The following is a 22,504-nucleotide window of genomic DNA, read 5'->3' on the forward strand; positions in this document are numbered from 1 at the left end:
AGCCACGTTGTAATTTTGTACAACTGGATGGAAGGAAGAGGATCTCCCAGTGTAAGCCACGCAAATGACTGTTAAAATCACTGCACTGTTCTGGCTTTAGCAGAAGCAATGTTTACAAGTGTTTCTGCGATTACAGTCTTCGGGGGCACATCAGTGGTGGTACAGATTCACAAACCCTTCCTCATTCTTGAGCAACATTTTTCACTGTCATCTGCTGTACAGAGATACCCAGATTCAGCATGACTTCATTTCCCTAGAGAATTAATTTAAACCAGGAACTAGCACATGTACACGAGAGAAATCAGGACTGCAAGCAATATATTTGACGTGATAACACATTTAGGACCAGATACTGGTCCTACTTATGCACCTGGAATAATGTACCAGGGCTGAACCCAAAGCCTGCAGAAGTCAATGGAAAAATTTCAGTCCTAAACTATGTCCTGTGGATAACACGATTTGAGTAATATAGGTAACAATGAAATATGGTATTACTACAACATGAAAAAAAGCAGACTGGAAGATACAGTATGAAAGTACATATATTGAATAAATATTTTTCTTTATCCCTAGGTGGTTGATCTGTTAGTGTCCATGTGTCGGTCTGCATTAGAGTCACCTCGGAAAGTTGTCATTTTTGAGCCATATCCTTCTGTAGTTGATCCTAATGATCCTCAGATGCTGGCCTTTAACCCCAGGGTGAGTGGTTATCTTTCATTATGTCATAGCTTAGTTTGAGTCATTGTCGTGGTTTAGCCCCAGCCGGCAACTAAGCACCACGCAGCCGCTCGCTCACTCTCCCTCCCACAGTGGGACGCGGGAGAGAATTAGGAAAAACCTCGTGGGTTGAGATAAACACGGTTTAATAGGACAGAAAGAAAGAAGGGAACAATAATGATAATACCAACAAAGGAATGTATAAGAACAAGTGATGCCCAATACAGAAATTGCTCACCACCCCGTGATCGACAGCCCGTCCCCGAGCAGCGATTTCCGCCCCCCCCGGCCAACTCCAGTTTATGTACTGGGCATGACGTCGTATGGTAGGGAATATCTCTTTGGCCAGTCTGGGTCAGCTGTCCCGGCTGTGTCCCCTCCCAGCTCCCCGTGCACCCCCAGCCTGCTCGCTGGCAGGCCAGCACAAGAAGCTGGACTGTCCTTGACGGCTCAGCAACAACCCAAAACATCAGCACATTATCAACAGTTCCTCATCCCAAATCCAAAACACAGTCTCACACTAGCTTCTGTGAGGAAAACCAGCTCTATCCTGGCTGAAACCAGGACAGTATCCACCCCTTATTCCATACCATTTACGTCATGCCCAGGTCCTATACTTTTCAATACATTCCAATTATTCATTATTACTCTTCCTGTCCTTTAATATATACACACAGATATCACTCTCTTAGTCCATGGGCCATCACTTAAAATGTCTATGGAGTTCAGTCAGTCCATGACTCTGGGCTTCATCCATCATAGCAGTCTCTCAGGGCAGGGGAGATGGTATGTGGTGTTGGATTGTCATCTGGCACGGTCCATGTCCATGATCTGCAGGTCGAAGATGTCGATCTCGAGGGATTTGTTGGGCGCAAGCTGCTGAAGCCAGTTCTGGTTTCATCACTGCTGCACGTTGCTTGGTTTCAGTGAAGCTCATTCTTCATCAGTCTGGGTGATTCTTACTATAATACCATTGATATGGTAGATAGCAGCCATAGTAGTAATGTCATTCTGAACAATTAACATAATACAATTCAAATCATTGACTGTTTTCACCCAAAATCAAGTCTCCTTGAGGTACACATCGGACTTCCCCATCCTTCCGCATTACCCACCAAGTGCACCCAGGTCCCTGGGCAAAGGCAATCCCACGAATGGGTTTGCCTTTTCCTAATGCAGGAGTAACCCAGACTGTCTTCCCCAGCATGTTTCTCACATGCATCACAGGGACTTTATCCCCTTCTACAGTACGTAGAAGTTTTGATTGAGCAGGGCCGGCTCTATTAGTAGATCCCCTAGTGTTGACTAACCAGGTGGCTTTGGCTAAATGTTTATCCCAATTTTTGAATGTCCCATCACCCATTGCTCTCAGTGTAGTCTTTAACAGTCCGTTGTATCGTTCAATTTTTCTGGAAGCTGGTGCATGATAGGGGATATGATACACCCACTCAATGCCGTGCTCTTTGGCCCAGGTGTCTATGAGGTTGTTTCGGAAATGAGTCCCATTGTCTGACTCAATTCTTTCGGGGGTGCCATGTCGCCATAAGACTTGCTTTTCAAGGCCCAGGATAGTGTTCCGGGCGGTGGCATGGGGCACAGGGTATGTTTCCAGCCATCCGGTGGTTGCTTCCACCATGGTAAGCACATAGCGCTTGCCTTGGCGAGTTTGTGGAAGTGTGATATAGTCAATCTGCCAGGCCTCCCCATATTTATATTTCAACCATCGTCCTTCATACCAGAGAGGCTTTAACCGCTTGGCTTGTTTGATCGCAGCACACGTTTCACATTCATGGATAACCTGTGCAATAGCATCCATGGTCAGGTCCACCCCTCGATCCCGAGCCCATCTATATGTTGCATCTCTTCCCTGATGGCCTGAGGTGTCATGGGCCCACCGAGCTATAAATAATTCACCCTTATGTTGCCAGTCCAGATCCACCTGAGCCACTTCAATCTTAGCAGCCTGATCCACCTGATGGTTGTTTTGATGTTCTTCGGTGGCCCGACTCTTGGGTACGTGAGCATCTACGTGACGTACTTTTATGACGAGATTCTCTAGTCGGGCAGCAATATCTTGCCACAATTCAGCAGCCCAGATGGGCTTGCCTCTGCGTTGCCAGTTGCTCTGCTTCCATTGCTGCAGCCACCCCCATAGAGCATTTGCTACCATCCATGAGTCAGTATAAAGATAGAGTACTGGCCATTTTTCTCGTTCAGCAATATCTAAAGCCAGCTGGATGGCTTTCACCTCCGCAAACTGACTTGATTCACCTTGTCCTTCAGCCACTTCTGCAACTCGTCGTATAGGGCTCCATACAGCAGCTTTCCACCTTCGATGTTTGCCTACAATACGACAGGACCCATCAGTAAACAGGGCATATTGCCTTTCGTTCTCTGGCAGTTCATTATATGGTGGAGCCTCTTCAGCACGCGCCACCTCCTCTTCCGGTGATATTCCAAAATCTTTGCCTTCTGGCCAGTCCATGATCACTTCCAAGATTCCCGGGCGATTAAGATTTCCTATTCGAGCCCGCTGTGTAATAAGCGCGACCCACTTACTCCACGTAGCATCAGTCGCATGATGCGTAGAGGGGACCCTCCCTTTGAACATCCAGCCCAGCACCGGCAGTCGGGGTGCCAGGAGGAGCTGTGCTTCAGTACCAACCACTTCTGAGGCAGCTCGAACTCCTTCATATGCCGCCAATATCTCCTTTTCAGTTGGAGTATAGCGGGACTCAGATCCCCTATATCCTCGACTCCAAAACCCTAGAGGTCGACCTCGAGTCTCTCCTGGTGCCTTCTGCCAGAGACTCCAGGTAGGGCCATTCTCCCCGGCTGCCGTGTAGAGCACATTTTTAACATCTTGTCCTGCCCGGACTGGCCCGAGGGCTACGGCATGAACTATCTCCTGTTTGATTTGTTCGAAGGCTTGTCATTGCTCAGGGCCCCATTTAAAATCGTTCTTCTTCCGGGTCACTTGATAAAGAGGGCTTACAATCAGACTGTAATTTGGAATATGCATTCTCCAGAAACTCACAACACCCAGAAATGCTTGTGTTTCTTTTTTGCTAGTTGGTGGAGACATAGCTGTTATTTTGTTGATCACATCCGTTGGGATCTGTCGACGTCCATCTTGCCATTTTATTCCTAAAAACTGGATCTCTTGTGCAGGTCCCTTGACTTTACTTTGCTTTATAGCAAAACCAGCTTTCAGAAGGACTTGAATTATTTTCTTCCCTTTCTCGAAAACTTCTTCTGCTGTGTTGCCCCATACGATGATGTCATCAATGTATTGCAGATGCTCTGGAGCGCCACCCTGTTCCAGTGCAGTTTGTATCAGCCCATGGCAAATGGTAGGGCTGTGTTTCCACCCCTGGGGAAGTCAATTCCAGGTGTATTGGACACCTCTCCAAGTGAAAGCAAACTGTGGCCTGCACTCTGCCGCCAAAGGGATCGAGAAAAACGCGTTAGCAATATCAATGGTGGCGTACCACTTGGCTGCCTTTGACTCCAGTTCATATTGAAGTTCTAGCATGTCCGGCACAGCAGCGCTCAGTGGCGGCGTGACTTCATTCAGGCCACGATAGTCTACTGTCAGTCTCCACTCTCCATTAGACTTTCGCACTGGCCATATGGGGCTGTTGAAGGGTGAGTGAGTCTTGCTGATCACTCCTTGGCTCTCCAGCCGACGAATCAGCTCATGGATGGGGATCAGGGAGTCTCTGTTGGTGCGATATTGCCGCCGGTGCACTGTTGTGGTAGCGATCGGCACCTGTTGTTCTTTGACCCTGAGCAACCCCACCACAGAAGGGTCCTCTGAGAGACCAGGCAAGGTGGACAGCTGTTTAATTTCTTCCGTCTCCAAGGCAGCTATACCAAAAGCCCACCGGTACCCTTTTGGGTCCTTGAAATACCCTCTGCTGAGGTAGTCTATGCCCAGGATGCACGGAGCCTCCGGGCCAGTCACAATGGGGTGCTTCTGCCACTCATTCCCAGTTAGGCTCACTTCAGCCTCCAGTATAGTCAGCTGTTGGGATCCCCCTGTCACTCCAGAAATACAGATGGGTTCTGCCCCTATATGGCTTGATGGCATCAGGGTACATTGTGCACCGGTGTCCACTAAAGCCTTATATTCCTGTGGGTCTGATGTGCCAGGCCATCTAATCCACACAGTCCAATAAACTCGGTTGTCCCTCTCCTCCGCCTGGCTGGAGGCAGGGCCCCTCTAATCCTGCTCATAGTACTCGTTACCCACTTCTTGTAAATAGGAATCAGAAGTCCCTTCAAGAGGATCAGAGGTGAGATCAGCTCTTCTATTCTTTCTGGGAAGCTGCCCACTGGAAAGTGGAGCGACGATTTTCCTCGAGGAACCTGAACCCCCTTTTGTAATTGTTTTTCCTTGCAGCTCGCGTACTCGTGCCTCTAGGGTCGAGGTAGGTTTTCCATCCCACCTCCTCATGTCCTCTCCGTAGTCACGCAATTGAAACCACAGGGTGGCTCGTGGTGTGTATCCTCTATATCTTCTCTCTTGAACAGAAGAGTGCTTACTCCTAATGGCTGAGACACTGGTCCGTATGGGTGGAGGGTAGGGCATATCCTCTTTGAATTGCCGGAACTCTCGGGACAGTTTCTCTATAGCAGAGACGCAGGCCCGTAGGGAGGAAGAGAGACTTTCTTCGTATTGCCGGAGTTGGCCAGCCAATTCATCCACCGTTGGTCTCTCTCCGTCCTTCCAGGCCATTACTGCTAATGAGTTGGCGTATGATGATGGTGCACTCCGTACAAACTTCCGCCACATAGGTTGCGTGCAATTGACTTCATCTGGATCTTTGGATGATTGTCCATTGTCCAAGTCACCATAAATCACTTCCAGCACCGCTAGCTCCCTCAGGTACTGGATACCTTTCTCCATGGTGGTCCACTTGCCTGGGTGACATAGAACATCTTCCTTGAAGGGATACCTTTCCTTCACACCCGACAGGAGTCGTCTCCAGAGGCTGAGGACTTGTGCACCTTTTCCAATTGCTTTGTCAATGCCCCCTTCCCTAGAAAGGGATCCCAGCTGCTTGGCTTCCCTACCCTCTAATTCCAGGCTACTGGCCCCATTATCCCAGCATCGGAGCAGCCAGGTGACAATGTGCTCACCTGGACGACGGCTGAAATCCTTTCGCATATCTCGCAATTCACTCAGGGATAGAGATCGGGTAGTTACCGTCTCTTTTATAAGTTCTTCCTCTTCCTCCTCTTCAAGCGATGACTCGCTCTCTTCCCTCTTCCGTGCTTGTGATGGCCCTGCTTCAGAGCACTCTGCCTCCTCACTCTCTTCCTCTGGCTCCTTCTTAGCAGGATCTTCCTCCTCCCTTACTAAACGAGCTGACTTCCGCTTCCAAGATTTCTTCTTTTGTACAGGGGCAACTGATACCGGGATGGGCTGGTTCTCTGGTTCAGCTGCAACAGTCTGAGTAGCTACAGTGCCCGCCGTGGGGGTTGGAGTAGTGGCAGTGCCCGCCGTGGGGGTTGGAGTAGTGACAGTGCCTGCTACAGACGTTGGAGTAGTCACAGTGCCTGCCACATTGCCATCAGACCCAGAGAGCCCCTCTCCCCTTTGCATAGTGTTAAATAGGGTTCGGTAGGCATGGGCCAGGCCCCAGCACATGGCAATGATTTGTGTCTCCTTGGAGCTGCCAGGCTGACAGCATACTTCTTCCAGATATTCTGCTAGTTTATCAGGATTCTGCACTTGTTCGGGAGTGAAGCTCCAAAACACCGGAGGTGCCCACCGCCCCAGGCATTTGCCCATGCTGTTCCACACACCCTGCCATTCATAACTATCCAGCCTTGGGGCAGATCTCCGGGTGATATTCTTAAATTGCTTGCTAACCTTAGACAAAACTGAAACCATGTTCCCCAGAAGTAGCAACAGAGGTATTTTAACCAGCCAAGGGTGTTCAAAATACTGAAAAATTATTGTGATGAAGGAGGAAATGTTATGATAGAGGGTATCAAAGGTACCATTCTGCATTTCCTCCATAAAAAACCTTTCAGAGGCAGAAGTATAATTGCTAATTGTCTCCACAAGACTGTAGCCAAAATACAGTAACGGCTTTAGTACAGAGCTCAGATGATCCCACATTAAGCTCAAGGTCAGTGCTCTAAAAACAAAATTCACAGGCGAGACATTACTAATCATTGCAGAGTACAGCAGCCCGCAGAAACCAACACCGATCCTTAACATGTACAGCAAAGACGAGAGCATGATGCAAATCAAACTGATATTGTGACCTGCAACCGTTATTATCTCAAGCCTCGAGTCCCACCTGGGTCGCCAAAAAGGACTGTCGTGGTTTAGCCCCAGCCGGCAACTAAGCACCACGCAGCCGCTCGCTCACTCTCCCTCCCACAGTGGGACGCGGGAGAGAATTAGGAAAAACCTCGTGGGTTGAGATAAACACGGTTTAATAGGACAGAAAGAAAGAAGGGAACAATAATGATAATACCAACAAAGGAATGTATAAGAACAAGTGATGCCCAATACAGAAATTGCTCACCACCCCGTGATCGACAGCCCGTCCCCGAGCAGCGATTTCCGCCCCCCCCGGCCAACTCCAGTTTATGTACTGGGCATGACGTCGTATGGTAGGGAATATCTCTTTGGCCAGTCTGGGTCAGCTGTCCCGGCTGTGTCCCCTCCCAGCTCCCCGTGCACCCCCAGCCTGCTCGCTGGCAGGCCAGCACAAGAAGCTGGACTGTCCTTGACGGCTCAGCAACAACCCAAAACATCAGCACATTATCAACAGTTCCTCATCCCAAATCCAAAACACAGTCTCACACTAGCTTCTGTGAGGAAAACCAGCTCTATCCTGGCTGAAACCAGGACAGTCATGCAGGAGATTTCAAAGCACAGCTTTCTTCTGGAGGATTCTCCTTTACTATAAGAGATACAGATCCAGAATATAGCACAAGGATGCAACTACTTTCAGAACCTTGTAGCTTTTTTAATTGTCTCTGTATTTGTCTGTAAACTGTAAGTTGCATTCAATGTTATGTTGAAGCCAAGAAATTATTTTAGGATACAAATTCAAGATGCATAATTTTATATTCTTTCTCTCAGTGTACACATTGGACTCAAAGAGTAAGATGGCCTTTGAGAGGTGTAGACCATGTAAACCAGGGGATTTCCAGTCCATCTTTTTATTCTTAAAGTAGTTATTGCTGTCATCTCATTTTCTCTTTGCAAACACTTATGTCCTTAAATGTAATTTTATCAAGTGTTGACATAATAGTTGAGTTTTGTACAAGCATCTATTTTGAAGTAAAGAATTGTTTGCACCACTTGCTCCTCAGGCTGCAAATACTGCCCCTCAGGGAAGCCCTCCAGAAGCCATGAACTATTACATGTCACCTGAGCCACCCCCAAGAGCATAAATGAGAACTTTGGATGTCCTGCACTGAGATGCATTTCACTTTTTCTGAGAAAAGGCCAGTTAGCAGTGTTCTTCCTCAGGAAGGGGCAAGCATGTTCTGTAGCATGTGGGAAGAAAGACTTGACAGGAGGTGCTTGTAAGGGCGCTCATGAGGAGAGAGCTAGTCTGGTGTCTGGGCAAGGCGAGAGTTTGTAGCAGATGAGGGAATATGAAAGAGGGTCACACCAGAAGAGGAATGGAGAGAGCCCTGGGGCTGTCAGGGCCCACACTGCCTCCTCCCAGCTTCTTGCCAGCATGGGTGAGGTGAAAGCCCATGGGTAGAAGTTGACAAGATACAAAGAAGGGGAACAGTGAAGCTCCTGAAGGCAACTTGACATGTGGAGCTGGTGAAGACTGTTACGTGGAGCTGGTGAAGACTGTAATGACTGTTAAGCTCATCCACTCAGAAAAGCTGGAGCCATCTGGTAGTGGTTCCCAAACAGAAAGTAGGCAACGATCAGGGTGAGGAAGAGGGACATCTGGAGGATCTCTGATGTTTTACAGAGCTGTTAGAAGAGTAAACACATCTGTTTATTTAGCATTTTTTTTTAAATCTATTTAGTCACTGCATTGTTTTAACTTAATAGCATGTTGTCCAAATAACTGTCAGAACCTGTGTTTACTTACAAATATTTGTTTAAAAAGTGAGCTAATTTTTTGAGCATATTGGAGATTCCAGTGTAAATCAAAGAAGAACCAACATGATAATATTTCTGAGGGAATTTTCCTGGACTATGAATGAGACAGTCTATGGGTGAGGTGGAAGGAAGCTATTGGTTATAAATATTTAAAAGGATTGGTTTGCTGAACATTCCTCCTAGCTTTAGTTTTATACACATCAAAGAATTTGGGGTTTTCTATAGACAAAGACTAATATTCTTTTAATTTATTTGCTTATTTTGTGCTACATCAGAAGAAGAATTATGACCGAGTCATGAAAGCATTGGACAGTATCACATCTATTAGAGAGATGACACAGGTGAGTTAAAAATCTTTACCTAACTTAATTACTATTTCTAGAACTAGGAAGATGTTATGTCACTTGCTGATGATGGGTGGGGAAGTCAATAGTATCATCTCTTTCCTATAGAGCTTTAAGAATATTAAAATGTGTGTTAAAAATAACAAAGCTAGAATATCAGTCAAATAATGGCAGTCAAATAAACATGATGAAGTAGAACTCAGATTTTTTGAAGTTTAAATTAGAGATAATAACAGGAGAATAGGACATTGTAACAATATAATCACCAACTGCTGCATTTCTGGAAATCAAAGCCAAAATGGGTCTTTTATTTCCAAAGCAAAGGAAATTGATTTTATGACAGTGTTCTGAGTGATAGCTTTATTTCTATTGTAGAAAAACACTTGATCAGCTAAGTATGGTTGGGAACTTAGAAGGTTGGGTCTCTTGGGAATACTATCCTATGATTTCTCAATATTCACAGTGGACAGATTCTGACAGCCATAATTATGTTTATTGTTACACTTCCTGTCCCAAACAGCCCAGTGAATTATAACTGGTTATTGAAATCTCCCCCATGTACCTTGCTTTTCCAACTGCTATGTAAATGTAACCTCAACAACAGTTTATAAGTCTTACTCTATATGTATTCATAAAGTGCTTTGGGATTCTGGAATGAAGAATGATGCATATAGAGAGAATTAAAATAAACTGAAAATTAAAATTCTCATACTTCTTTTACTTAATGTAATATCTTGTAAAAATTTAAAAAATCAGGTATTTCTGTTACCTAATATAATGGCTTTTTTACAAGAAAAATAACCACCATTTTGCTTTTTTTTAATGTTAAAATAATTCTTGGACTGAAGACTTTTAAAGGGATGCTTGGCACTGTGATTGAAATCAAGAAAGGTATTCAAAGGGATTATAAAATGATACAGTATTTTACTTTACCAATTTATACAATGAAACAGTTTTAAAAAATGGAATGGATTATCTCAGGGTATTTTGAGAGACTTAGTTTTGTGACGTTTCAGTCCAATTTCCTAATCCAAGAGCTCAACGTAAATAGATGTCTTCTGCTGTTCTCCCTGCGATCACCAATGTTTGTTATAGTATACTCATTTTGATGCTAATTATATGCTTACTATTTTACTCCAGGGAAAATAATTGCTATATTAATTCTTGTTGTTGTCAAAACACATTTATAACTGTACAACACTAAATGTCAGTAAAGCTGTGATTTAAGCCTAATAATGAGTCCCATGTATTTGTTTTAATAGATTAACATGGTCAATGTAACATATAAAATTTAACCTTATGATTTCAACTAGAAATAAAGAACATAATTACTCTTTTCTAGGCACCTTACTTGGAAATAAAGAAGCAGATGGATAAACAAGACCCACTTGCACATCCTCTTCTACAATGGTATAAAATTGACTCACATGATATGATAATTATTAAAGTACCAAGTTTAATGAATAATCACTTCACCAGTGTAATTTGGCATAAGTTCACGCTAAGAATTAATGTCAGAGTTGACATCTGCAACTGCAGGTGTTTCTGGACTGTTTCTGGACCTCATCTGGGCTCTCTGAAAACACTGGAAAGACTCCAGCTTATTTGTACAGCCTCTGATCTCATTTTCTGATCAAGATTTGGTCTACTTCCATCTCATAGGTTCAAAGGCCTGCAGCTGAGTGCTTTATGGTGGCCATTCATAAAACATTTTTAAGAGGAAAAGTTCTGTTTGATTCCCATGTCTAATACATCTAACTGTTTCTTATTTTAGGGTTATTTCTAGTAATAGATCACATATTGTGAAGCTACCGGTGAATAGGGTAAGTGTCTGTGGGTTCTTTATTATTTTCTCATTTCTCATGGCTTGTAATAGCATTTTAGGTGGGAGTCTCCTAGCCAAACGTAGGTGTCTACATTCAAACTAATCATCTGCACTCCATTAATAGACAAGGGAGAGAAACAGGCAGTTTCAGATCATGACTCATAGAATCATGTTGTGAATATCTAAAACAAGTCAAAGGAATAACACTCAGAAAAAGACTGTTTGAGGTGAGTAGCTCAAATACAAGTGTCTGCCTTGTAGTCATCTGAGACTGGGTGTGAATAACTTCACTATTTGTTTTGTTACCATATAGAGTTTTAGATACAGAATCATACAGAAAGCAGTGCACACAAACATGATGTACCAGGAGATCCACATATGAGTACACCTTAAGAAGAGTATAGCTCTTGAATTTTAGAAGGATGGTGCTGAGATTCATTTCTGAGTATGTGTGCCTCTGATCCTCTGATTAAGGGCATAGTAATCTTCAGCTTTTCAAATTTGAACCTTAATTCAAAGCCAGCTCTGATCAGAATACCATGATGAAATTGTTCAATTTAATTACTTTACTACAGCCATATAAGGCTGAAATCTGTTTCAGAAACTTCCGTATGTTTCATAAACTGCAAGATATTTTTACTGTTTGATTTCAGGTAGAAACTATGGTAATGAGACCAATTTCTACTTAGCTCACATAGTTATTTAGACACAGACATGAATTGTGCGAAACAGTGTGGTATCTTAAGAACTATCATTTATGGAAATACATTGCTTTTGTGTTAACCGACTTCTTTTCACTTGTGCACTGTTTACAGCAACTAAAGTTTATGCACACTCCCCACCAGTTCCTACTTCTCAGCAGTCCACCAGCCAAAGAATCCAATTTCCGAGCTGCTAAAAATCTCTATGGAAGTACGTTTGCATTTCAGTAAGTACATATATTCGTATTAATCAAAGGTTTTCAAAATGCCATGCTTTTTTTCTGTTCTTGCCATTTGAGGTTTACAGCTGTGAATTTATTGTTTTAAAGGATTATTGCTTTCATTTTGCATTTTACTCTGTGGATTTTAACGCTCTCTTTTTCAATTTTTCAGTGGTTCACACATTGAAAATTGGCATTCCATCCTGAGGAATGGCTTAGTTGTTGCTTCCAATACGAGGCTGCAGGTAAATAGTCTACTAAATAGACTTTAGCTAACCTGTGCATGCTTGATTACATACTAGCTTAGGGAAGTTGTCAGGGGGTGTGGTTCTGGTAGTCATACAGGTGGAAAAAAGGGATGATCTCTTGTTTTCTGGAAAATGTACTTTTCTGATGCAATTAAAATGAAATAATGTGTCTGCTAAAATGGTTAGAAAATCCCAGTGCTGGAATCAGTGTTTCAGTTTTACATTGCAGAGCAGCACCTCCAGGAGGCTTAGCTCAGTACTGCTTAAAAGCAGGTTTGGGATTAAAATTCAGAGCTACATAATCTCCATGTTATTGGTTCGAGAGCATACTAGATTTGCAGGAACTGGGTTTACAGCATCTTCCCATCTCCTCTGGTTTCCTTGGGAATGAAAATATGAGTGTACTGGCCAGGAGCAAGCTATTGCAAATTTCAATTCATTTTCTCCGACTGAATCATCAGGAGACCACTATTGCAGAGCAAAGCAGGCAATACCAAAGGGACTGGGGAGCTGTAACTCAGACTATTTTAGCTTCATGGTTTTGACAGCTCTCCAGAGCTGAATCCATGATACCTTGAAGGAGGATCCCAAAGTGCTGACTAAAGATCAGGGTACAGAAGACCCTGAAAAAAAGGAAGTGGAAATCTCTGCAATTCCTCTTAGTGGTTTGGATGTTTTTATTATTATCTTTGGAACATAATTCCCCAAGAAAGCAGGATTTACATGCCAAAATTCACTAAAGTAAACCCCTTTGCTTATGCTTATTTCTTTGTTGAGGGTTGGGGTACTGGCAATAGGAGGCAGCAGTAAAGCCCTGTTTTCTACAAGTCATCATTTTTAGATCTCTCACACACCTAAGGCATATCCTGACCTATTTAACCCAGTACCAATCAGTCAGGAAAAATATCTACTCACAAAGGATCCTGTACAACATTGTAGGATCTGGAGGGGTGAAAGCATGTTTGCACATTCCTATGAGGGCTCTGGCACATTGCAGAGACAATGTAAATATCATTGGGTCAGAGGAAAGAAATAAGGGTGAGCATGACTGTGAAGCCCAGTGGTCATAACATCTACATAGGTAAGAGATACTCTGGGTTCTCATTTGTGCTCCCAACAGCTACTTGGTGTGTTTTCTTTAAAGGCCTTCCCACATAAAGCAGTCAGTCCCTGGTGGAGAGTGAAATCCATACTTCCACCTTTCCACACAAGAAAACGACTGCAGGACTGATAAAAAGTGCTCAGTTTTGTTATTTAGCCCAAGCTTCATCACATGGAACAGTGGAAAACAGTCTTTGCTTTCCTCTATTCTTTTTAGCCAGATGGTAGCTTTGTGGCTAAAGCACAATCCTGCAGTGATTGGATTTGCAAGTCTGAGTTGGCTCAGGCAAAAGCTTGACTGAACCCATTGCTCCAGTACTCAGGATGAACTAGGCTGAATTTTAGACTGCTCAGGCTAAATTTTTCTATAACATATGACCAGTGTCATCACCATCTCTTCATTTCTTACCTTAAAGAAAACGAAAGCAGCTGTTGCTGCTGTTGATTCACAGAGGCTGGCTTAGGCTTGCTTCCTGCCAAGGTTTTGATGTGAGACACATGCTGAGCTTGCTCAGCCTTCTTAAGGCTCAGGTGTATCTGGCCATGTACAGAAGCACCCTCTGTAGGCATCCTCCATGGTAATGTTAGATTTAAAAACAGAAAATGCAATTTTATATAGAAATCTGATGTAGAATTATGTTTGGGCATTTGGAAATGGTTTCCAGAATATATGGTATCTCAGTTGTATAGTCACCACACGTTTTTTTTAAAGTCTTCTTTGAACACCATTTAATACCAGGCAATAAATTAGTGCAGTGGGACAGATGCTTATCTATATTACAACCTGTTTCTATTGTTATTATTTTCTCTAGATAACCAAATTAATGCTAAACAATCACTCACTCTTTTTCAGCTCCATGGTGCAATGTTTGGAAGTGGAATCTACCTTAGTCCATTGTCAAGCATATCATTTGGTTACTCAGGTGATATTTATAAATCACTCTAAAGCTGGAGAAATGTAGGGGGGTATCTTAGTTTACTGCTTTTCTTACCAGCTTCACTGTTTACAACACTGTATTAAATTTTATCTGTGTCGACCAAGATTTAATTTATTCAAAAAAGATAAAATCTAAATTCCCTTATTAAATACCTGTCCCCATTTTCCAAGGTGCTCAGTATCTTGAAACTGTGCTTGAAGTAAACAGTTAGCTAATACTGGATGCTGTGTGTAACGGAGCAGATTTGATTATGCAGTGGAAATCCAACTTTGTGATTTTTAGTCGGTATCTGCCTAAGTCCATCTAACATTATCTATGGATTCATGGGCTTTTACAGCCTGACCTGACAAAACAACTATTCATCAATAAACGTGTTCAACTGTGTGTATTTTAAGAGTATTCCCAAGAATCACCATGTCAGAACTACATAGAAAGTACAGGACAGTGTGTTTATTTTAGCATGAGAAGGGGAGAGAATATAATTTGTCCCACTAGCAAATCCAAACGTGAGTCACACAGAGTTTTCCATGTAAGAATTAAGTTATAAATAGAAGCATAATAGAAACAAGATACACCAATGTGTATATTAAGAAACTTAAGAGATTTTAAAATATGATGACTCTTTCCCTTAGGTGTGTTGTATTTACCATTTCCTCACATATGAAAGTGCTGGCATAGTTGAACGTGTGTTTGTGTGCATGCAGATAATTCTGAGAATTTTAGTCATAGTTAGTCTTTCTGATTTTCAGTGTTTTTAGGTAATATCACAATTCATTTCAAGAGCCCAGCATTTTTTACAAGTATTTATGAGTTTCAATATCAATAATCTCTAAATGCAATTTTAGTTTTTCAGAGATCACAGGAGTATGGAGGCTTTTTAGGGCTCACTAAAAGTGCAGGTTGCAGTACTATTATCTAAAAAAATGCCCTTCTTTTCGGACAACACTGCTTTGTCAGCTTCAATGTGTTTTTTCTCATCTCTCTACTTTTCTTGGTCCCTTCCATCCAGTTTCCTTCAGAAAGGAGGCCTGTGTTCCTATGAAGTATGTAATACATGATGCCAGTAAAAAACACGGAGGAGTCCTACAGTCCCTGTTACTTCAAAGAGTTAAACTTCCCCATAATTCAGTCTGCGTTTGCAAACTGTCAAAAAATACGGGATACTGGAAAGGCAAGGAAGCCTGTAGTAGCATACAATACAGGAATTTTATATAAATCATCAGGAGCAATATAAAAAAGGCACAAATGTAGATGTTTAGATTTCTGAGATGGAAATTGGATCCGATGTGGCTGACAAATAACTTAATACTTTTACGTGTAGATAAATTAATTAAACCAAGTTAGACTTCAAAACTTCAAATAAATTAACTACTCCTAGAAATTAATTAGACTTTTAATAAGTCTAAGTAAGTGTTAAAGATTAATATCTAAAGTTCTTTCTCCTGTGATTTTACTAGCCCACCCACAGTAAATCAGACTGTTACTTCAGCCTGAATAGGGTCGGTTAGACTCAAGACAGGCTGGCATGTAACCCGTATAAGCAACCACCGAAGAGCATTCATGAGCTGAATTCAGTGGCATTTAAGCTCATGTTTATCTGCTTTTGCACCTACTTAGTGATAACTTGGCTTTCCTAAGGTCTTTGCAATACATGCAGATATACTGCTAATTTGCAGAATTAAATTGAGATATTCTATGGCAAAGTTAACTAGCTTTTTGGGTGCCATGCAAAGGATTGTGATTCCCACTGTGCTACCTGTTTCATTCTCCATACGTAACTTTGGTTATTATGGTATTTATATGCCAGGGTATGTTACATGATTTTAATATTCCTAGGGATGAACAAGAAGCAGCAGAAGGTGTCAGCTAAAGATGAACCAGCTTCAGGCAGTAAGGGCAGTAATACATCACAGGTACAGTACATCAACCATCTCTCAAAGATTTATGGTTTTATGCTTGGGAACTTGAGAGCTGAAAAGGAGGTGATATTCCCTTTGTGAAACCTAACAGTTTTATTTTATTGAATGAAACCAACAACTTCAGACACTGCAAACATCAGCTGCTTTTAGTAACAATTTATGGACTACACTGCAGGTCTTGTGCCCTTCTTTTCCAAGCAGAAGAATTTAGGAAGAGAATGAAAATGAAATACAGATTGTATCATGACCTTGAGCAAGCCCTTGATTTCTGAGTTCTAGACTTGGAGAAGAATGATGAAAAAGGAATTGAGAGTGGTTATTGCTGGAAAATGAGGAGCATTTCATTTATAGCAAGTCAGTTTTCCCTTTTCATTAAACCATTACAAGTCTGCTGTATCTAAAGCAAACTCATAGCTTTTATGTTGTAGAGCTAAGTTTTGAGAAAGATATCTTACTTCTGTCTTCATAGTTAACACACAGAAGCTACAGAATAATCTGGCTTTGGAGAGAGATTGGTATGTAACAGCAGAAGCCCTCAGAAATGGGAAGGCCAGTAAAATATCAGGGTAGCAGTCAAAGAATCAGTGATCAAATTCACCTTTTTTTTTTTCCTGCTATCAATTTGTTTGTCAATAACACTCTGATATTTCTAATAATATTATTAATTCTCTAATAATTAGGAATTTTTCTTTCTGGATAAAGGAGTTCAAATCCCTCCTACAATAATCCAAACAAATAATATAAATGTTTTTATAAATTCTATTACATTTATAAGTACAAAAGAAACGTTTTAGAAAGACGGCCTCTATCATTGCTCATTAATAAACCACTGAAAATAGCAGCCCTCTCCTTTGTTAGTTTCTCACTCAGTTTGTCTTACTGCACTAATTAAGTTTTCTCATGTTTTTACATCTCAGTCACAGAAGAAAGGACAACAGTCACAATTTTTGCAAAGCCGTAACTTAAAATGCATAGCCTTATGTGAAGGTAAGATGAAAGCTCTTGAAAAACTTTTAGTCGTGGACACAGTGTTACTGGATGCTAATCAGTGAGACCTTTAGTTCCACTATTGGTTGTTTTTAGGTAAGAGACCACTGGTAGTTGTATGAGTACTTGCTTAATAGCTGACCTTTATATTTCAGTTCAGAACATTTCCCTTTTCAAACAAAACCTGTAATATAAGCTGAATTTTCATTCAATATATGCACATAGCAACTGATCATCTGCTCTGTCCTTCAAATGTGATCATATTACTAAGCCATCAAGATAATCCAAATCGTGGCCTTTATTTGAAACACTGACAAGTGTTTCAAGCTCTTGACAAATGCATTAAAACCCTAACATTCAGAAAAAGCATCTTTCCTATTGACCACCCTCTCAGTAAAGAAATGCTTCCCAATTTCCAGTCTAAACCTCCCCTGGCACAGCTTTGACCCATCCCCACGTGTCCTGTCACTGGATACCAGGGAGAAGAGCTCAGCACCTCCCTCCCCACGTCCCCTCCTCAGGAAGCTGCAGAGAGCAATGGGGTCACCCCTCAGCCTCCTTTTCTCCAAACTAGACAAGCCCAAAGTCCTTAGCCACTCCTCATAGGACATGCCTTCCAGCCCTTTCTCCAGCTGTGTTGCCCTCCTCTGGACGCACTCAAGGCCCTTCACATCCTTCTGAAACTGGGGGCCCAGGACTGCACGCAGCTCTCAAGGTGAGGCTGCACCAACGCTGAATACAGCAGGATAATCGCCTCTTTTGACCGGCTGCTTATGCCGTGTTTGATGCACCCCGGGACGCGGTTTGCCCTCTTGGTTGCTGGGGCGCACTGCTGGCTCCTGTCGAGGCTGTTGTCAACCAGCACCCCCAGATGCCTTTCTGCAGGGCTGCTCTCCAGCCCCTCCTCTCCCAAATTATACTTGTGGCCAGCATTACTCCATCCTAGGTGCAGAATGCAGCATTTTGACTTGCTAAATTTCATCCCATTGATCATAGCCCAGTGCTCCACTCTATCTGGATCCCTCTGCAAGGCCTCCTGTCCCTCAAGAGAGCCAACAGCACCTCCCAGTTTGGTATCATCAGCAAACACCCTAACGGTGCATTCAACTCCTGCATCCAAATCATTGATAACTCTGTTGAACAGAACTGGCCCTAGGACTGAATCCTGAGGAAGACCGCTGGTGACCCGTCGCCAGGCACATGGAGCCCTACTCACCACAATCCTTTGAGCTCTGCTCTTCAGCCAGTTCTTCACCCAGCACACTGTGAACCTTACTCATTCCACAGTTGGACTTGTCCAGAAGGAAGCTGTTTAAATGCATTTATAAAAATCTTTTTAAATACAAATCGATGGTACAGCTTCAACCTAGCAGTATAAAGGTTTCTTTCCTGTGTTGTCCTCATTCTGCTTGTAAACAACCTATTGCTAAATACATTGCTGTTTTCTAAACATTAAGCAAGTTTTGGCAAGCTTTGTGATCCCCTTGAGTCACAATTGCTATGCTTAATTTTTTAAAATATTTTGTAGTATTGCAAATCCAAAATTTGTCATATCTCAGTTTCAGGCTTTGTCTTTAACATCTTATTTTTGTCTCACCCATGATCAAACACAAATATCTGTGTTCCAAAGGCTGATCAGTTGGCTCAGATCCTCCTTAACAGCCCTATGGCCATTTAAAATCAGTTTTTAATAAATATACTTTTTCATTTTGCATTCCAATTAACAACTGGCTCCCATATATCAAGCATCTGTGTTTACTGGAAAATATAACATATTTTGGAAACAAGAATCAAGCTCATCTCCCTGTTTGTACTAGCAGCCAACTCAGAGTCTACACCACACCACAGACATGCAGTGGAAAAGTACACATTGCCAGAAGGCTGTTTAAAGTGTATAAAGCAAATCTTTTAAAGCAATATTTTCCAGGCATCTTGTCATCACTGTGAAATTTATTCTTTCCCTCATAGTGATAACCTCATCCGATCTGCACAAACATGGAGAGATATGGGTAGTTCCCAATACAGATCACGTGTGTACAAGATTTTTCTTTGTGTGAGTACAAATCTTCTTTTAACATTCCACTTCTGTTTGTCCTGGACCTTTTTCCGCATGTTCCCTCCAATATTTGTAATTGAAGTAGATAAAAGACATTTCTTCCTAATTCTTTTTAGCATCATTTCATTTGTTATCTTTCTCTGTACTTACTTTTGTTAGGAAATGTATGGATAAGCTAATGACAAAGGTTTAGTAGATGTTTTGTAATAAAGTAAATGAATGAAGAGTTACTGATTTTTTCCACTCCATAGCGTTACTTCATGTTACAGTAAGTTTATCCGTTTATCGTAAAATATCATTTCTGTTTGACTGTATGTTTCAAAGCTGAGGAATTCATTAAAGGCTTCTTGTCTGCGAAATAAGCATTTCCCCTCTCCCCTATGACTTGTCCTCTTTGGGCCCTAGTGGCTAATTCAGCATCAGGGTTTCAATGACGATGGCAGCCTTACCACCCTTCACTCTCTAGAGTTTAGGATCTGCATAAAATGGTGAAGTGCAGCACAGCATTTTAATAAAACATGTTAACATATGGAATAAGCACTCTTGATTATTGAACAAAACACAGTTTTGGATGTTTTTAGGCAGCTTAATAAAACACTAATTTGATTTTATTTTCTGTACTTTTTTTTAGTTATGAAGATGGTCAAGTGGGTGATACAAGTATAAATACACAGGAACCAAGCATTCATAAAGAGATTCTTCGAGTCATTGGCAATCAAACTGCTACTGGTTAAAAGGACCACTCTTATTTAATTGATGTGATTTGGAGCCTTCCTCAGTCTCAAAGCTGGATTTTGAACTGAAGAAGATGCAAAAAACTAATTTATTATTATTATTCTAAGCAAATTAACCCTTTGAATACTTACTGTTTTCTTACTTAGTATTTCTTATCTCATCAAAATACCTGAGATGGTATGAATTAGCAACTGTAGGGGTGCAAAGTCTATTAATATACTACAACTAACAATAATTAAACAGGTATTTGGGTTGCTCACAATAAACAGACTTTAAAAAGGAGTTTTGTGCTGATATTTTTATATTAAACTTTAATTGGAGGTTTTAATACTGTATACTGGTATTTTAAATTTAGAATGACCGAATTATAAGCGAGAAAGAAGATTTTATAGCGGGGCACCTGTATTATGCAGGATACTTTGCAATAAGTAAAATACTCTCTTATTTAAACACACTAAAAGGTTGTCTGGAACATGTCAAATTAAAGAGATTGGTTACCTGCAGCTATCTTTGATTCATTTTATTTTACACAAATGCAGCTAAGATTTAGAGTCGAAGGTTAAAACAACAATACATTTTTTATTTAATGAGTGAAACAAAGCAAAAAGTAATGAATGTGATGGTGTATGTTTAGTTTTCTTTATCTTCTCTGGAAACACTGTCTTGTCCATTAAGCAATTTAGTTGCATTTTTTAATTATACAAGCCTAGGAAACATCTGGAAATCCTGAATCTGTTAACTTTCTTTTTACAAATTTGCTTTTTATATACTAGATTTTACAGTTTCTTTAGATCAGCAAGGTTCTTTAATGTTTTTATGTTAACTTCAGTGAAACTGCTCTGTGGTTAAATTTGAGCACATCTTTGAAAGTGCTGAATTGAGGCCTTTACATGATTGAGTTGTTTGTTGGTACATCAGAAAATACAAACAAATGCAAAATTTTACTGAGTTTCTCTTGGTGAAATGTTTTTAGTAATTTATTCCTAAGAGAAAACAAGCCAATTCAAATCTCCCTGTCCTTTAAACAACTTAACAACTATTTTTCCTAAATGAGCATGATGGCTACACAGGTAGTGAGGAGCCCAGTGCCCAAGGCATAAAGCATATCCTGTGCCCTTGGCGGCCTTCACGGTAGCTATCCTTAAGCATCAGTCACACCTTTGAATATGAAGAGCAGTTCAACTTACTATCTGTGCAACTACTACAAGCCACCTCAGAAAGCAAATATAGACTGAATGCTCTATTATGTTATTTTCATAATAAAGATACTGTAGCTCCAAATAACAGCACAAGAGAGCACAGGCGTGTTTCTTCTAAACGGAACTGCATTAGATATACTGTAATGGGTGGTTCCTTCTTTCTAGTTCAAGCTACACTCCCGTATTACTTGCTGCAATTGAAATGCCCTACAAGTAAAATAGTGTTATTGGGTCTAGGAGCACATGCTTGGAGATGTATTTTAGCATTCCAGACTTATTTGCTGGGGACTTCAGTTTTCCTGGGTTCACATCCGGACTTGTAAAGACCATCCTGTTTGCAAGTCCCCGTTTTCCTGTTGAATTTCTGTTGATTTTCACCCCCATTTGGTGGACCCCCAATTTGAGAATCATTAACTCTAATTGTTATCTTTTGTGTTGGGACACAGATTAACTTCTTGAAACAAAGAGGATTCCTGAAATTTGTCCATCTACGTAAGGACTGCCTTAGGTTGTGTAATTGCACAAAATCAGCATAATTCAGAAGTGGAGCTGAAATCCTGGAATGACCACCTCTCTATAATTTGTCCTGCCGTATGTCTGAATCACTATGTTTTGCATAACAAAAAGAAACTAGGAAGCAAGTCCTCAAAGATAACCTACGTTGACTTGCTGGGCTGATAGTCCGCCACGCTGGGAAGCCTCCTCAAAAAACTGGGAGAAAAGCAATGACCGTGAGTGAACTGGAGAAGCCAAGTAAGCAGTTATCTCACCTGTCCCTCAAGCTGCAGCAGGGTCACAAATGACCCCCTTGAAGGAAGAAACCTGGAATGTAGCTGTAGCAGAGAGTCAGCCTTGGTTTGCACAGTGGGGTCATGATACTGGCCATGCATAGTGCCATCGTAAGTACAGCCACTGTAAAGGAAAATACATCTCTGCCAAATGTTAAGTCTGCTCAGAGGTTTTTGAATGGATGAGCAGGAGTATGGAGGAAAAGGACAGTATGGAGGAAAGCAGGGCTCTGAGGCATATAGAGGCCTTGATGTTGTAAGGTGCCCACTTCAGGGAGTGCTAAGGCAACTGGCTTACACATGGGGGAGAAGGAGGGTGTCCAAGAGTAAAAGGCAGAATGTGACAAGCACAGGTGTTACAAAGCAGTGAAAGGGCAAAACCTTTCAGGGGGAAAGTTAGTTCTGAAGGGATGAGGGGCTTGCTGGTAGGAAAGAAAAATAAAATGAGGAGCCACCAAATTACTAACAGGCAGCATTAGCAGCTTCAGGTCCCACATGATGCATGGCAGGAAAAAGGACTTAGGAGAATGAAGCTGTAGGGTGGGGAAACACAGCCCATGGAGGTACAGGGCAGTACCATGCCCAGGACAGCTGGGCCACCTGGTCATGCTGTAAGGGACACTG

The 22,504-nt window shown here is 41.7% G+C and overlaps 1 protein-coding gene across 2 annotated transcripts in view; it reads left to right on the plus strand.

The window, feature by feature from the left end:
• Window positions 1-19,892, plus strand: part of PARP8 (poly(ADP-ribose) polymerase family member 8) — a gene marked incomplete at its 3' end in the record, with an annotated part of 120,929 nt that extends 101,037 nt beyond the window's left edge. The window contains exons 16-26 of one of the 2 annotated variants that reach the window (XM_082013440.1): window positions 574-699; window positions 9,094-9,159; window positions 10,505-10,572; window positions 10,937-10,985; window positions 11,803-11,915; window positions 12,082-12,154; window positions 14,112-14,181; window positions 16,033-16,109; window positions 17,033-17,102; window positions 19,071-19,155; window positions 19,790-19,892. In XM_082013440.1, the coding sequence (XP_081869566.1) occupies window positions 574-699; window positions 9,094-9,159; window positions 10,505-10,572; window positions 10,937-10,985; window positions 11,803-11,915; window positions 12,082-12,154; window positions 14,112-14,181; window positions 16,033-16,109; window positions 17,033-17,102; window positions 19,071-19,155; window positions 19,790-19,892 (900 nt within the window). The remainder of the gene's footprint in view (window positions 1-573; window positions 700-9,093; window positions 9,160-10,504; window positions 10,573-10,936; window positions 10,986-11,802; window positions 11,916-12,081; window positions 12,155-14,111; window positions 14,182-16,032; window positions 16,110-17,032; window positions 17,103-19,070; window positions 19,156-19,789) is intronic. The other variant, XM_082013441.1, reaches the window with a different exon arrangement.
• Window positions 19,893-22,504: the final 2,612 nt, after the last annotated feature.

Source organism: Phaethon aethereus (assembly GCF_964289735.1).
Source record: "Phaethon aethereus genome assembly, chromosome: Z".
NCBI classification, from domain to species: Eukaryota; Metazoa; Chordata; class Aves; order Phaethontiformes; family Phaethontidae; genus Phaethon; species Phaethon aethereus.